This window comes from Vipera ursinii (assembly GCF_947247035.1).
Source record: "Vipera ursinii genome assembly, chromosome: 1".
Lineage (NCBI taxonomy): Eukaryota > Metazoa > Chordata > Lepidosauria > Squamata > Viperidae > Vipera > Vipera ursinii.
Window position 1 is genome coordinate 66676625 of NC_139512.1, and position 16400 is coordinate 66693024.

A 16400-nucleotide genomic window follows, 5' to 3' on the forward strand; every position below is an offset into this window, starting at 1 on the left:
CTAGGATGGTTGTGTACCACCTGCCAGGTGCCCATGTACCACAGGTGGTACCCGTGCCACTGGTTGAAAAGACCTGCTCTGTAGTATGGCAGTCCGGATCATGAGGGGAGTGAAAGGAAGAGGTGGGCAGGCAGCTGGGTCATTGAACTGGCAGGGAGAGGTCACTGAGTGGGGCCCCTGAGGTAAGTGGGTATAGGGCACATGGGGCACCTCGACCCCTCCCACCTGCCTCACTCACCTTGGAGCAGTGGCCCTGTTGCAACTGAGAGCAACCAGGCAAGTGGGAGGGCTCCTGGTGGATGGGGCTGCTGCTACTGCCAGTGCCACTTCCCTGAGGCGAGGAGGTGGTCTGGCTGCGGGGCCACTGAGGTAAGTGGGTGGGGCAGCTCCACCCCTCCACCTGCCTTGCCTCAACCTGTGACAGTGGCACTGGTGCGACGTGCGCTTTACTGTACCGTTGTGGCTGGGAGCAACCAGACGGTGGGACAGAATGGGCAGACTTTTACCTAGGGCTTATTTTTGGGGTAGGGCTTATATTAGGCACATGCTAAAAATCATGCTAGGGCTTATTTTCTGGGTGGATTTTATTTTGGGGGAAACACAGTATTTATGCTACATTTCTTTATTCTTTCCATTTTTAAGTATTCCAATAACCAAAACATTCGGGAGGGCAATATGTTACAAACAATAATTATTTATCCAAATTTTGGTAAGCCTTTCCGTTCAAGAGAAGGATGAAGTAAACAAAGTGAGAGAATTGGATAACTGGGCTGGTTTAAGGAGAGAGCTTGGTTAAATTACTGGCATGAGAGAAAGATCCTACTTCTGAGTCCTTGTATCACTTTCATAAGGCAGAAATAGGCAATGGCTTAATAAGATAATCTATGAATAAGTCTTTTTTCTGTACTTGTGCTCCCTTTGTTTTTTTTCTTTCTTCAGAGCAAGAGCAAAGAAATCAAGACATCTCTTATCATAGTTATCCATTTCATCCAAGCTGAGAAACTATGGTAACTAGCTTTAGAACAAACCAGGGTATTATGCACAAATTTAAAGCTGATCTAATATCCTGCTATTCCTACACTTCTTAATTAGACTTTGGTAATTCAAATGAAAGGAGACTCTATTTTGTCAGCTCACTCTGAGATAAAATGTTCGTGGGGGGGGGAGTCTTTTTCATACCAGAGTTGAATCTGCTGTTACTCAATCATCCCACTTCTGTATTTCAGTTGCATTAACACCTTTCCAGTTTTGATTATAATACCAAGGTAGCCCAAAGCTTGTTTGAAAAGAAGTTTGATTCTAATACCTGTGATGATTTCTTTATTTCATATAATTCATGATAAGATTGTTGGCCACAGAAAAAGAGTTTGGGAAAAGAGGTGTGCAAACTGTTTTACTTTGAAACTTTTCAACTTCAAAGAGGTTGTTCTAATTAGAGTTTTGTTTTATCTGCCCAAAATCATGGATCCTGATTTACAGAACAAAATATTGTTATTTCAAGTGCCATCATTTTTGGATGTTCCAACTGGTTCTGAGGGCTGTGATTAGGCTGTTATTTTGTGCTTTGGGTTAGTTTCTTCCAAAACTTTTCCATGGTCAGCCCCCAGCTGCTCTTGCCTTGGGCTAGATGGAGTAATGTAGGGCACAGGGCAGATTTTGGGGGGCGGGCGGGCTAGGCAACAGGCATTTGAGAAAACATGTTTAGCTGTCTCCCACCACCCCTTTTCCTATCTTAGGAGTAATGTGTTTTCTGTTTTGCTTTAATTTAATTTTAAAAGCAAATAAAAGGAAGGAAAGTGGAAGCAAACATCTGCAAATGGGTTTTCATCCACTGGAAGCAATGAATCAGCAGAGGCAAGGACGTAAAACATATTTTAATGCAGGGAAGCTTAATCACCTGCTTACCTGGCAGCAGTGGGAAAGCCAGGCTGCCAACTTGTGGCGGGGCACTTTCCCTTAAGCAGAGTAAAGTGCCTGTTTGGAAAGGGAAGCGGTCATCAGTAGGTGAATGCCAGAAAGGCATCAGATCTGATGTGAGGATGCCTTTGGACGTTCAGCCCTGCAGGATGATGGTTGGATTCCAGCATCTCTTCTTAGTAGGTTGCTCCCCAATGGCTCTTTCCAGCACTCCCCTGGACAGACCTGGTGCATGTTTTGGGGATTTTCCTGGACTTGGAGCTCCTGTTTAAGAAGCAGGTGGCTGGGGGTTTGGGGGCTTTGCACAGATTCATTTTGTGAACCAACTGCATCCCTTCTTAGACCGGAGCCTTGGTTATTTCCTAGTTAGATTACTGTAACACAGTCTACAGGTAAAGAGGAAGTGTACTAAAGTAATTGTGTAAACAAACGTATTCGTGTCCTTAGGGCAGACGCTGATCAAGGTAGCCATAATCCTGATAGCGTAACTGCACGTATTCCCTGGCGACTGTCTTAAAGAGGAATGTATTAAAGTCCTTGTTTAAGCAAACATAGTCTTGTCCTTAAGGCAGATGATGATTGGGATGCCATATCCTGTCTGTGAAACTACACGTACTTCATGTAATTTTCTTCTGTAAACGGTTGTCTGATAAGAATGTGCAGGATGTAACCATATAAGGAACAATGTATAACAATGTATAACTAGGAATTAGAGGTGTATAAATATGTCTGTTCATGAGCCCTTCGGGGTTCAGACCTTTTGCTTTGTTTAAGCCTTCAGAACCTGCGCAATAAACCTTTCCTTTCCTGAAGAGCTGGCGTGAGTCTCTTCTTTCTACAACACAGGGGCTGCCTTTGAAGGTCATCCAGAACACAGTTCAGGGCGCTCCACAGTTTGTCCATACTACAGTGCTTGTGCACTGATGGTTGGGGTGGCATAGGAACAACAAGGGAACACTTCCTGCCATATTCTCCTGTATTGTCAAGGCAATCCTGCTCTTTAACTTGTGAGAAATCTCAAGTTTCACAATCAATTTGATTTTTCTTAAAATCAGAAAACTGAATCCAACTGTCAAATAGAATCATATACTTGTTTTTTAAAATCAGCTTGGATCTGGCTTCAAACTGGATTGGAGGTGATTGTATACCCTGTTTTTCTGGCATGCACAGTGATGATTATTACAAATAAAACTCTTAGTACAGATCTTTTGTGAAGAATCATTTTGATACTTTTGACCAAAAAGAATATAATGAGAAAAAAAGACCAAAACAAAACAAAACAAAACCCCTGCATGTCACACACACAAAAATCTGCAAAGTGAAATTTAATTGCCTAAGGAAGAGGTTAAAGTACCTTATAAGATCCATTGGAAAGAATGGCTGGAAGGTCAGTGCTGTAAGTTCGGGCACGACCGTCTGTGTGTTCAGTATTTACAGGTAGATAGAGAAAATGACCTGGGGAAAAAATTTGGAATTAGATTTCAGTGGTATTTTGGGGACAGAGCTATAGTAGAATGTACAGTACATTAGAACAAACATACTGACGCTTCACCAAGAATATTATATTATGATATTCAGGAAACTAGAATATTTTATGATATCCTAAAAACTAACATAAAATAAAGAGAACAAAAAAGAGAGAGAATAGCAGGACAAAATGCAAAAGAAAAAAAATAAAAAGAAATGATAAGGAAGAAACTGAATTTCTTTGAAGCAAATACAAGTATGATTACAAAATGATCTCTTAATTATGGTTACAAAAAGCTCTGTTTTTCTTTTTTCTATTTTTTTCTTAAACATCAAAACCACAGTTAATTTTTTTGCTTCATTTTCAGTCAGCCATAAATGTAGATGTCTTTTCTCTAAGTACAGAAGTGACTTTGATCATCTCTGCAAGATCCATAATTCTTTCAACCATTTCTCCATCATGGGTAATGCCATAGCTTTCCACTTTTGAGCACATAACAATCTTACTGAAACTGTCATATATAAAAACAAGATTCCATGACTTTTTTCCCCAGCTGTCTATCCATTAGTCCCAGAATAAAAGCTTCTGGTTTTAATTGTACATTAATCTTTAAAATCTTTTGAATTAGTGAACATATTTCTATGCAAATTTTATTGCATGTCCACTAAAAATATCCCTTCATATCGTTCATATATCCAATATAAATTTGAAACACCTTCATACATTCTAGACAATTTCTCTGCTGACATATATCAATGATACATTGTTTTATAAACATTGTCTTTAGCACTAGACCTTATTCTAAATTTTCTTTCAGTCACATATTTTCCCATTATTCCATTTGTATACTGTAAGCAAAATTTTTAGTCCATTTTATCTTACATTTTTTTACTTGTTCTTCTTCTGTCTCAAATTTCAACAAAAGTTTATACATTTTTAACAATAACATATTCATCATTGTACAAAGTTCTGTTTCAAATTCAGTGTTTAATTGTTCAAAACCATAAAATCTGATAATTGTACATAACCATTGCCAAATACTGTATATCCTTCTGTTACCAAATCTTTCCTTGATTTTATTTTATATTCCCTTTGAATAAATTGACAACATAAATTTGTATTTATTCCATATTCTCAGAATGGCACATCTAATGTAAAATCTACATGAAGCTTAGCTTTGACATATGACAAACATCCATGTCACCCAAATCTCAGTTTGCATTCTTCTAACTCAAGTAACTTTTTATATTTCAGCAACTCCCATCAACTCTCTTTCATCCAAACTAAATAACAAACAGCAAAGTATAATTTTATGTCAAGTAAACCCAATCCTCCTCTTTCCTTTGCATCTTGTAATACCTTATATTTAATTTGTGGTTTCCCCCCACCCCACCGGCCATAAAAATTTAGAAATATCCTTCTGCCACTATTTAAATGGTACACTGGCTGTCAAAAAAAACCCGGTACTGTCTAGAACAAAAATAACCTTCTAAGTAAAACAGTCATCTTTATCACAGATATTCTCCCCAACAGTAAGAGTTCCACTTTATCACATTTTAACATTTCTGTTTTGAATTCATTCCATAACTTGGTGGAGCCTTGGTGGAGCAGTGGGCTAATGCCTCCTTAAGTAACACCAGCTGCCTGCAATTAGTGCAGGTTCGCATCCCACCAGGCTCAAGGTTGACTCAGCCTTCCATCCTTCCGAGGTAGGTAAAATGAGGACCCAGATTGTTGGGGGCAATTAAGCTGACTTTGTAATAATGCCGCTTGGGGTGTGTGTGTGTGAAAGCCCTAATAAGCAGGCATATACATAGAATGAAGGCTACTGCTAAGCTTGTAAGCCGCCCTGAGTCTTCGGAGAAGGGCGGGATATAAATGGAATAAAATAAATAAAATAAAATAACTTAATATAATAATTTTGAAATAACATACAGGCCATATTTATCAACAGATATTTTAACATTTTCAGTTTTAAAATCTATTTTCTTTATCAGTTCTGTTTACTCTTGTATTGTCATACTTTTTGTTAATGTATTTCTCTTTTGTTTATTAATTTTGAGACCTGTTAATGCACTAAATTCATTTAATTTAGTTATTAATAATTCATTTTCCTTTTAAGGATCTTCCAAAAGCAACATCAAATTATCTGCAAAAGCTCTTATGAATCTCTTTTTAAACTCTTTACACTCACAATCCTCTCTTCTCATCTTATGTCTGTGTTCAATATTTCAATACCTAAAATAAACAAAAGAGGGGGAAATGGGCAACTTTATCTTCTTTTTTTTATATCTCACATGGTTTTGTTAGCTCTCCATGAACAATTATTTGTGCTGTCTGTAGAGTGTAAGCTTAGGACTGCCCCTGACCTTCGTTCATTCCGCCGGGACCTGAAGACCTGGCTCTTTGAGCTCTCCGGCCCAGGCTGAGAATTTTTAACTGGTGTTTTTATTTTTAGGGATAATTCAATCTTTTTTAATTGTTTTTTTAACATTTGTATTTTGTATTGGTTTGGTTTTTAAATACCCTGTAAACCGCTCTGAGTCCTTCGGGAAAGGGCGGTATATAAATCTAATAATAAAAAATAAATTGATTTTACCCAGTTTATAAAGTTCTCCCCAAAGTTCATATTTTCTAAACCATCGAACAGAAACATTCAGTTCAAATTGTTAAAAGCCTTCTCTGCATCTAGAAAGACGCATGTGGCTTGTTTTTCATTATGTTTTTTCAAATGTTTCCCTAATGTCCTACACATTTCTAAAATTGCCCTTCAATTATCTTTTAGGTAAAAATCTACATTGATCTTCATGAATAAATTCTTGCAAAATTATTTTCAATCTTTCAGTCCAAATTGTTGTAAGCCATTTATAGTCTTTGTTCAATGGCATTAGTATTGTTAAAGTCAAATCTTGTCCCTCTTTGAGTATCAATGCTATACTGGCCTCTTTCCAAGTCTCTGGCATTTTCCTCCCTGTAAAGTAGAATTCATTGTGGTTTGTAAAAATTCTAAAAAAAAATAACCATCCTCATAGTACCTAATAGTCCATCTGTTCCAGGAAACATTCCTAATTTAATCTCTTGTATAACTTTCAAAGCTTCCTTGTTGTTACAGGTCCATTTATAATTTGTCTTTGTTCTTCTGTGATTCTCCGTAAATTTTGTTTTCTAAGGTATTCCTCCATTTTCTCCAATGGAATATCATGTTCTTTATATAAAATTAATACTGATACGATGTTCCTTGAGTAGCAATATTATCTGTTCATATAGAATCAGCCTCTAGTAATTTCAATATCATTTTCTTTCCCTCTTTCTTTTCGCAATTTATATGCCAACCATTTCTCTGGTTTCTTTGCAAATTCAAAAAAAATTATGTTTTACAGATTTTACAATTTTATTTCCATTTTTGTCATTGTTAATTGTTGTTTTAAAATCTTGATTTATTGAGAGATACTTATATTCCCTAGGAAGTTCTTTAATTCTTTTCTTTTTATCTCCACTAGAATATATTGTCTTTTCTCTTTCTTCTTCTTAATTTCAGAATTATCTTGAATTAGAAAACCTCTAATAAGGGCTTTACTTGCATCCCAAACCATTTTCACATCAATGCCTTAGCTTAAATTAATTTCAAAGAATTCTTCTAATTTCTTTTTAAAATCCTCAACAAATTCCTTTCTGTAACAATACTTCATTTAATCTCCATCTTAAAAAATTTAGTTTTTGTTTTATAACCAAAATCACAGGATTCTGGTATGAAAAAGTAAAATTTCCATTTTAGATATTTTATTAGCCAAGACTTTTCAAATACAAATCATGCCTACTTTTGAAAAAGAGTTGAGTTTTTCTGAAAAGTAAAATATTCTCTTTAACTACCATTTTCCATCTCCATATATCAATCAACCCAAAATTAATCATCAAATCAGAAAAAAGTGGTAGTTTATCCTACATAATTTTAATATTTAATATTTTTCTCAAAGTTCTGTCCATTTCCATTCCAATCTCTCTTCAAAAACCAAGTTTCATTAGAGAAATCCATCAATCTCTCCATAAGTTGTTTGTAGAACATTACTTTGTCCTCATTAGAGGCATAAATCCCCAACATTATAGTTTTGACCCCAAATAAATTAACTTCTACCTCACAAATCTACCATATAAAATAACTTCATTCCTCTTTTTTAATGTCTGCTGAAATATATTCTTCACCAAAAGTGTTTAAGGCAAATATTTTGTGCAAAAGGGTTATCTTACCATCTTTCTTTGATCCAGAGAGATTACACAGTTTGGCATCCACCCTCTAGCAGTATTCTTGGCTACAGTGTCCCTTTGCTCCTTTGGAGACATCTGCCCACCATAATTCCTCACCGGAAGCTTCATATTTTCCATATCACACATGATTTTATATATTTCAGTTTCCCCTTGCCTGATTTTGCTCTAAACAAAAAACCTAAATGCTATACTCTTTCCTTGTTGGGAGTTACTCTGATTCCATAGACAGGTTACCTAAGCTACATACTATTCACCTACTAGTCCATGGCTAAAATCCAATTTTAATATCAGTTGCTTATAGAATGTAGAAATTTTCAGTTTCAAAACAGATTTTATAGATTGTCTTATAGTATTCTCTTGAAAAACACAAAGCTTTATGTTTCCCCTCAGGCTGTTTTCTGATTTCATGCATAATGAGACTGTATGTTTTCCTTCACAGATGGACACTCTCTCAAGGCAGCACTATGAACATCCCTCTACAAAAGATGTAGCTCAGAAGCATACAATAAGAGCAATTAAGATGATCAAAGGCTTGGAAACTAAAACATATGAAGAATGACTGTGGGACTTGCATTTGAGGGACAGCCACAAAGAAGAGGGGTCACATTATTCACCAAAGCACCGGAGGGCAGGACAGGAAACAATGGTTGGAAACTGATCAAAGAGAGAAGCAATCTGGAATTAAGAAGAAACTTCCTGACAGTGAGGACAATTAACCAGTGGAACAGCTTGCCTCCAGAAATTGTGGGTGCCCTATCACTGGAGATTTTTAAGAAGAGACTAGACCAGGGGTGTCAAACTCAATTTCATTGAGGGCTGCATCAGCATTGCGGTTGCCCTCAGGGGGCTGGATGGGTATGGCCAGGGTGGGCGTGTCCTACTGGGTGGGCATGGCTAAAGTGCATATGGCCTACTGGGTGGGTATGGCCAGCTCTACATCGTTCGCATCAAGGGTGCCTATGGGGGCCTGGGCAGGAGTGGGACAGATCTGGGGGTCTCTGGCAGAAGGAGGGTCTCTGGGCCAGGGCCAAGGCAGTGGGGGCCGTTCCCTCACTCTTTCCAGGATGGCTTCGCGGGCCACATGAAACCACTTCGTGGGCTGGATCCGGCCCCTGGGCCTTGTGTTTGACATGTCTGGACTAGACAATCACTTGTCTGAGATGGTATAGGTTCTCCTTCCCAAGCAGGGGGTTGCACTAAAAGACCTCTATTCCATTCCATTCCATTCCATTCCATTCCATTCCATTCCATTCCATTCCATTCCATTCCATTCCATTCCATTCCATTCCATTCCATTCCATTCTATTCTATTCTATTCTATTCTATTCTATTCTATTCTATTCTATTCTATTCTATTCTATTCTATTCTATTCTAAAGTTGCTCAACGTTTCAATAAATAAAAGGATCCCAAATGGAGATGCCCTTCCAGCTAAAATGAAAGATGAAGAATAAGGAATATACCTCCAGTGGCTTGTAAGGCAGATCCTCCAATCCAGTTTTCATGCATCCTTGAAAAATCACTAATAGTCCAGGAAGAATTTATATTTCCATCCATTGTCCAGCCACAGGCACCTTCCTCAAAAGAACAATGTGCCCCCTCTGTTAGGCTACCTGGAAAAAACCAGTAAGAGTGATTTTTATAAGAAACAAACAAAAAAGGTCAATATAGTATATTGTGAAGTACGGTTAACTGTGTACAAAAACTCATAGGTACAGAAAATTTACATTTCTACTAAAATCATTAAATATTTTTTTCTTCTTACTATTTTTAATATTAAACATATAAACTGAAAAAAATCAGCTGCCTAGGAATAAGCATCCATCAAAACGTCAAGACCCAAATAGTAAGGTATTTTCTGATCTAGGAAATAAAAGTCATTTGTGAAAATAACAGGAAATAACAGAATAAGGACCTTGGAGGTATTCTAGTCCAATCCCTACTCAAGCAGGAAACCCTATACCATTTCAGACAAATTACTGTCCGATCGCTTATTAAAAACCTCCAGTGTTGGAGCGCCCTCAACTTCCAGAGGCAAGTAGTTCCACTGATTAATTGTTCTAATTGTCAGGAAATTTCTCCTTAGTTTTAGGTTGGTTCTCTCCTTGATTATTTTCATTCATTGCTTTTTGTCCTGCTTTCAGAACCAATCAATATTTTTTGTTCCTTGCTGAAGTTTTTGCAGGATTAATAAAGAACAAAAGGTTGGGCTTAATATTTTCATTTGAACGATAGTTGATAAGTAAGAACTCCTTGAAAGAATGAGGCAGGCAGGTTCACATTTACCACAGAGGGATCCATCTTCTTCTTTGGTTGGACAATCAGAATTGAAACTGCAAACCTGTAGGTGGCTGACACAGCCCTCATGTGGGCAGGAGATAGGAGATCCCTTATCAAAGTTGGAAAAACCTTTATCTGAAAGGAAAACAAACAAGAATATCAACATCTAAGTCAGTCTTCTCTGACTTGATTTTTAAAATGTACCACTTTTACAGCCTGGAATCTGTGTCTATGAGCTTTCTAGGATGAGTATCAGTCTGGAGGAAGTCTGATAAACATTTTTTAATGTTTTTATCATCCTCTGGATCTGATCCAATTGTGCAATGGATTGAACTTGAGTTGCACTGGATATGTGCAAAAGTCAGACCAAGGTCATCTGAAGCTGTAAGTAGTAAAGAGAATGGGCCCATTTTTCAGATTTAGGGGGAAATCCTTCCTTCCTTGTTTCCAAACCTAAGGCTTAGCACACTTTGTTTAATTTTCTATTGGAAACTGATGGGAATTTTCAGCAGTTTGGGCTACATAATCCTGGGAGAGCTTCTGGAGACCTCAAAATAGGGGTTAAGGGGCCATGTGTGGCTTGAAGGCCACAGTTTGCTTACTCTGGTTAAGATATAAAATAGTAAAATTTAAATGTAAAATAATAGATTTTAAAATTATTTACTTCACAGCCTATTGCTGAATCTTAGGCCAGAAACAAGTCAGTTTATCTTATCCAACGATCACAATTTTTTCAAATGTGAATTCTTACATACCATGAAGGCAATTTTGAAGTTGCAATGAGCCCAGTGCCAAAAAACCAGAATTCTTTTCCTCACAACTTGAATACAGCAAAGTGATCTCAAAAGGCCTTTCCATTTGTCCAATTGGGCCTATTAGAATTTTCCATTTCACCCTGAAAATCAAAGCAGTTGACATGGTTAATAAATGTGTTTATCTATAAAGAGCACAAATGTATCCAAAGGATTTCATATATCTTATCTCAAGTTATATTTTTAGAACTGTGCAGCTTTGGTCAATTATGTAGTAAAGTTGTTAGATGTTAATAATAATATTTTGCTATAATCTGAACCTGAGAGGATCTCTTATACTGCTTATAAACTGCTCTGCCACTAAACTGTATTGTCACCCAATGCCTGAGAATCACGACTTTAAGTATTTTGCTTTAGTTATAATAGCACATATTGTGAGACCCTACCAAATGAAGTAAGCATTAATTAAAACTGGTTTTTATTCATTTGTTTTTAATTTGTTTTGACTTATTTTTAGTAGTGAAAACAGGGAACTACAGGAGCAACAGAGAAAAAATAGATGAATAGTGGTACAATGAAGAAAAAGCTAGATATGTTATGCTGATTAAAATAACTAAATGTGACTGACAAATGGATGTATGGAAAGGAAAGGAACGAGAAGGAAGGAAGAGTGGGAGGAAGGATGCAAGGAAGAGTGGGAGGAAGGAAATATATAGGGAAAAAGAATGAATCCATATAAACTATGAATGGTTATGTAATTAAATTTTCAAGCTTGTCATTGAACATAGATCATATTGAAACAGACTGCCTCATTTTCTAATTTTTAGAATGCACTCTTTTCAAAGATAGATAGCATATATTCCTATCCTAGATCCATTCATTAAAATCAGAAGAATAAGTTTATTGGGATGTATTAAAATTGTTTCGTCATGCTCCAGGCTCAGTCAAACCAAAGCTCTTCATGAGGAGACTAATTTCACAATCTTGGAATACAGTTCAACATCACATTCTTTCCCTTGAAATCTGCAGTGTGAACAATGAAGAACAATAATGAAGATATAAGTTGATGTTGCATTTAATTACGGCAGCGAGACTTTTAGTAGCGCAATATTGGAAGAAGGAGGAACTGCCGACTATAGAAGAATGGACTTTAAAAGTTTCCAATTTGGCGGAAATGGCAAAGATTTCAGCGTATTTGAAAGACCAGTCGCAACAGAGATATATTGTGGAGTGGCGAAGATGGATTGATTACATCCAGAATAAATATGGGACTAAAAAGTTTCACCTAGCATTTGAATAAGTATTGGATTTATGTGATATATAAATTGCTTGTAGTTATTTTATTAAGAGTTAAAGTGCGATAGAATTTAATATTTTATTGTTGTTTGCATATTGTAGATTATGTTTGTTTGTATTTTTATACCCTGTATTTAGCTCTGGGAAGTCGGGGAGGGGGGAGGGGGAGGGGAGGGTAGAGTTGGGGAGGTTGGGGGAGAGGGGAGGGGGTTGGGAGGGGTTTTGTTTTTTAAAAAAATGTACTGTAAAACTTTTCAATAAAAAAAGATATAAGTGATGAGTGAGAAAATGGCAAGTAACAAAAAGAAACAAGACAGCTCCCGAATCATCCAAAGAAATTTTTCTCATTGGGTGCCCTTCAAATATTTGAATATCACTTTCAGAATTCCTGACTGGCATAGATAGTTGAGCTAGGAATTCCAGGATGTTTCTTGACTAGTGAATTATAGCCACATTCTGATGTCACTGAATGAGGCCAGTTATCACCTTCTAATACAGAGTAGTTTTATGGCAGTGAATGGTAGCTTCCCTGTCAGCCTTTCTCTTACCAGCATCCCTATTCCTTACCAGTAAGAAACAAACTGAATAGACTAGCAATCATCATCACCAAACAACTACTTTGTACTCACACTGTAGTCTCCTGGCTAATATAACATCACCATATGCTAAATAGAATAAATAAAACCAGTAAGAAAACCAACCATCAACTAACGTGGCAGAGCAGGTGCTCCCTGCTTTTTCATCTCCTATATATACAGGTGAAACTCGAAATATTAGAATATCGTGCAAAAGTTCATTTATTTCAGTAATGCAACTTAAAAGGGGAAACTAATATATGAGATAGACTCATTACATGCAAAGCAAGATAGTTCAAGCCGTGATTTGTCATAATTGTGATGATTATGGCGTACAGCTCATGAAAACCCCAAATCCACAATCTCAGAAAATTAGAATATTGTGAAAAGGTGCAATATTCTAGGCTCAAAGTGTCCCACTCTAATCAGCTAATTAAACCATAACACCTGCAAAGGGTTCCTGAGCCTTTAAATGGTCTCTCAGTCTGGTTCAGTAGGAATCACAATCATGGGGAAGACTGCTGACCTGACAGTTGTGCAGAAAACCATCATTGACACCCTCCATAAGGAGGGAAAGCCTCAAAAGGTAATTGCAAAAGAAGTTGGATGTTCCCCAAGTGCTGTATCAAAGCACATTAATAGAAAGTTATGTGGAAGGGAAAAGTGTGGAAGAAAAAGGTGCACAAGCAGCAGGGATGACCGCAGCCTGGAGAGGATTGTCAGGAAAAGGCCATTCAAAAGTGTTGGGGACTTTCACAAGGAGTGGACTGAGGCTGGAGTCAGTGCATCAAGAGCCACCACACACAGACGGATCCTGGACATGGGCTTCAAATGTCGTATTCCTCTTGTCAAGCCGCTCCTGAACAACAAACAACGTCAGAAGCGTCTTACCTGGGCTAAAGAAAAACAGACCTGGTCTGTTGCTCAGTGGTCCAAAGTCCTCTTTTCTGATGAGAGCAACTTTTGCATCTCATTTGGAAACCAAGGACCCAGAGTCTGGAGGAAGAATGGAGAGGCACACACTGTAAGATGCTTGAAGTCCAGTGTGAAGTTTCCACAATCTGTGTTGATTTGGGGAGCCATGTCATCTGCTGGTGTTGGTCTGCTGGTTCATTAAGTCCAGGGTCAACGCAGCCGTCTACCAGGAGATTTTGGAGCACTTCATGCTTCCTTCCGCAGACGAGCTTTATGGGGATGCTGACTTCATTTTCCAGCAGGACTTGGCACCTGCCCACACTGCCAAAAGCACCAAACCCTGGTTCAATGACTGTGGGATTACTGTGCTTGATTGGCCAGCAAACTTGCCTGACCTGAACCCCATAGAGAATCTATGGGGCATTGCCAAGAGAAAGATGAGAGACATGAGACCGAACAATGCAGAAGAGTTGAAGGCTGCTATTGAGGCATCCTGGTCTTCCATAACACCTCAGCAGTGCCACAGGCTGATAGCTTCCATGCCACGCCGCATTGAGGCAGTAATTGCGGCAAAAGGGGCCCAAACCAAGTACTGAGTACATATGCATGCTTATACTTTTCAGAGGTCCGATATTGTTCTATATACACTCCTTGTTTTATTGATGAGAGTTCTGGCACCTTTTTTTTAAAGAAAAAAGGCCTGCTTCCCTCCCTCTCTCACCATCCTTTCAGAACATATCCTTCCATCCCCCCACCATCCAGTCATAACTGAAGAAGCTTCTTGGATAAGAAGCAAAATGTTGTCATCTTCTTCGAGGAAAAAACAAGTTAAGTTGCCTTTTGAAAAAGCACCTTTGAGACAACTGTGACCTGGATGATGGAGAATCTCCACAGACATTTGGACACAAGAGGGAATCAGAAGGAACTGAAAATTACTATTAAAGAAGAACACTTACATGTGACTTTCTAATACAGAATGGAGCAAAATATCTTAACACTGAACATATTGAAGGATATTTTTGAACAATGGAGCCAGAAGTTAATTTTAAGAATATCTGCCTCTGTAGATGGATTTTGTTTAAAAGATATTACAGAAGAGGAACAAATTTTACCAGACAAGAGTGAGAGTGATTTGAAAGTGGGTTTGAAAACGACAGATTAAAAAACTGATGTGGAAAAAAATGCTACACTAGAGAAATGAAATGATGTTTTCATAATGAAAAGGGATATACAAATAAGAAATCAAGAGTGACCTGGAAAACTTTTCTATATTGGATTTACAAAAGAAACTTTTAAAATGGAGTCTTTGAGGCTCCCTGTTTGCTTACAGATATTTAATTATCCAACTAGGTAACATCATCAGTGCTGGAGAGTGCGGGATTTTCTCTGTTTATAGACATTAATGTTGAAAGAATATGTTATGCATGCAGGCACCTGCATAGCAACAGCCACCAGGGGGCGTTGGCCTGAACGGTTTTGGCGGGAAACCTAGTTTCGGTGGGAAACCTAGGGCCAACCCCATTGGCTGGCCGCCTACCTGGCTAGGTATTTAAGGAGGCCAGGTAACCCTCATTCTCCAGTACGCTACCCCCCCCAATAAAGAGCTGAACACGTACTGCGGATGGCATCTCTTCCTTGCGTCAGACCCACCACATTACAGTGGCAATGAAGGTGGGATTCTGCCAACAGAAGAGCTGAAGTCACTAGGGGAACGCACCGCACGCTGAAGGAAAGAGGAATCTTTCCCTTCCTCCCCAACGCGATCGCCAGCCACCGCAACTGGCCACTGCAAGACACCGGCTCTGGCCGCCACGTAAGCAATGCAACCACATGCCACAACGACCGATGAGTGCACACCCAAGGGGAGGTCAGTCTAACCAAAAATGACCCAGAAACAGAACTAGAGGAGGATGGCCTCCTACAACCGACGCTGCTCAAGCCAGCACAATGGCATCACGAGCCCGCTGCCCAAGTCCAGGGCCAAGCCAAACCCAGACGGTCCACCAGACCCCACAGAGCACCGGCATACCTAGCGCACTATGTGTGCAAGTGACCACTCCATAGTTGTGTTGTATTAACACACAGTGTATATAGTTATGTAGTTAGTTATAATATTGTTCTATAGTTGTTATGTGGTTCTTCTCTAAGGTGGGAGGGGTGTTATGTATGCAGGCACCTGCATAGCAACAGCCACCAGGGGGCATTGGCCTGAATGGTTTTGGCGGGAAACCTAGTTTTGGCAGGAAACCTAGGGCCAACCCCATTGGCTGGCCGCCTACCTGGCTAGGTATTTAAGGAGGCCAGGTAACCCTCATTCTCCAGTATGCTACCCCGCCCCCAATAAAGAGCTGAACACATACTGCGGATGGCATCTCTTCCTTGCGTCAGACCCACCACATTACAGTGGCAACGAAGGTGGGATTCTGCCAACAAAAGAGCTGAAGTCACTAGGGGAATGCACTGCACGCTGAAGGAAAGAGGAATCTTTCCCTTCCTCCCCAACGCGACCGCCAGCCACCGCAACCGGCCACCGCAAGACACCGGCTCTGGCCGCCATGCAAGCAATGGAACCACATGCCACAACGACCGATGAGTCCACACCCCAGGGGAGGTCAGTCTAACCAAAAATGACCCAGAACCAGAACTAGAGGAGGATGGCCTCCTACAACCGACGCTGCTCAAGCCAGCACAAGGGCATCACGAGCCCGCTGCCCAAGTCCAGGGCCAAGCCAAACCCAGACGGTCCACCAGACCCCACAGAGCACCGGCATACCTAGCGCACTATGTGTGCAAGTGACCACTCCATAGTTGCGTTGTATTAACACACAGTGTATATAGTTATGTAGTTAGTTATAATATTGTTCTATAGTTGTTATGTGGTTCTTCTCTAAGGGGGGAGGGGTGTTATGTATGCAGGCACCTGCATAGCAACAGC

General features: G+C 39.1%; 1 protein-coding gene across 1 annotated transcript in view; it reads right to left on the reverse strand.

Moving 5' to 3' along the window:
* The window catches only part of LTK (leukocyte receptor tyrosine kinase), a gene marked incomplete at both ends in the record, with an annotated part of 140107 nt that overhangs the window by 66426 nt on the left and 57281 nt on the right, over positions 1–16400 (reverse strand). Inside the window, 4 exons of the mRNA XM_083365850.1 lie at positions 3272–3372; positions 9111–9260; positions 9934–10062; positions 10683–10822. Of these exons, the coding sequence (XP_083221976.1) occupies positions 3272–3372; positions 9111–9260; positions 9934–10062; positions 10683–10822 (520 nt within the window). The remainder of the gene's footprint in view (positions 1–3271; positions 3373–9110; positions 9261–9933; positions 10063–10682; positions 10823–16400) is intronic.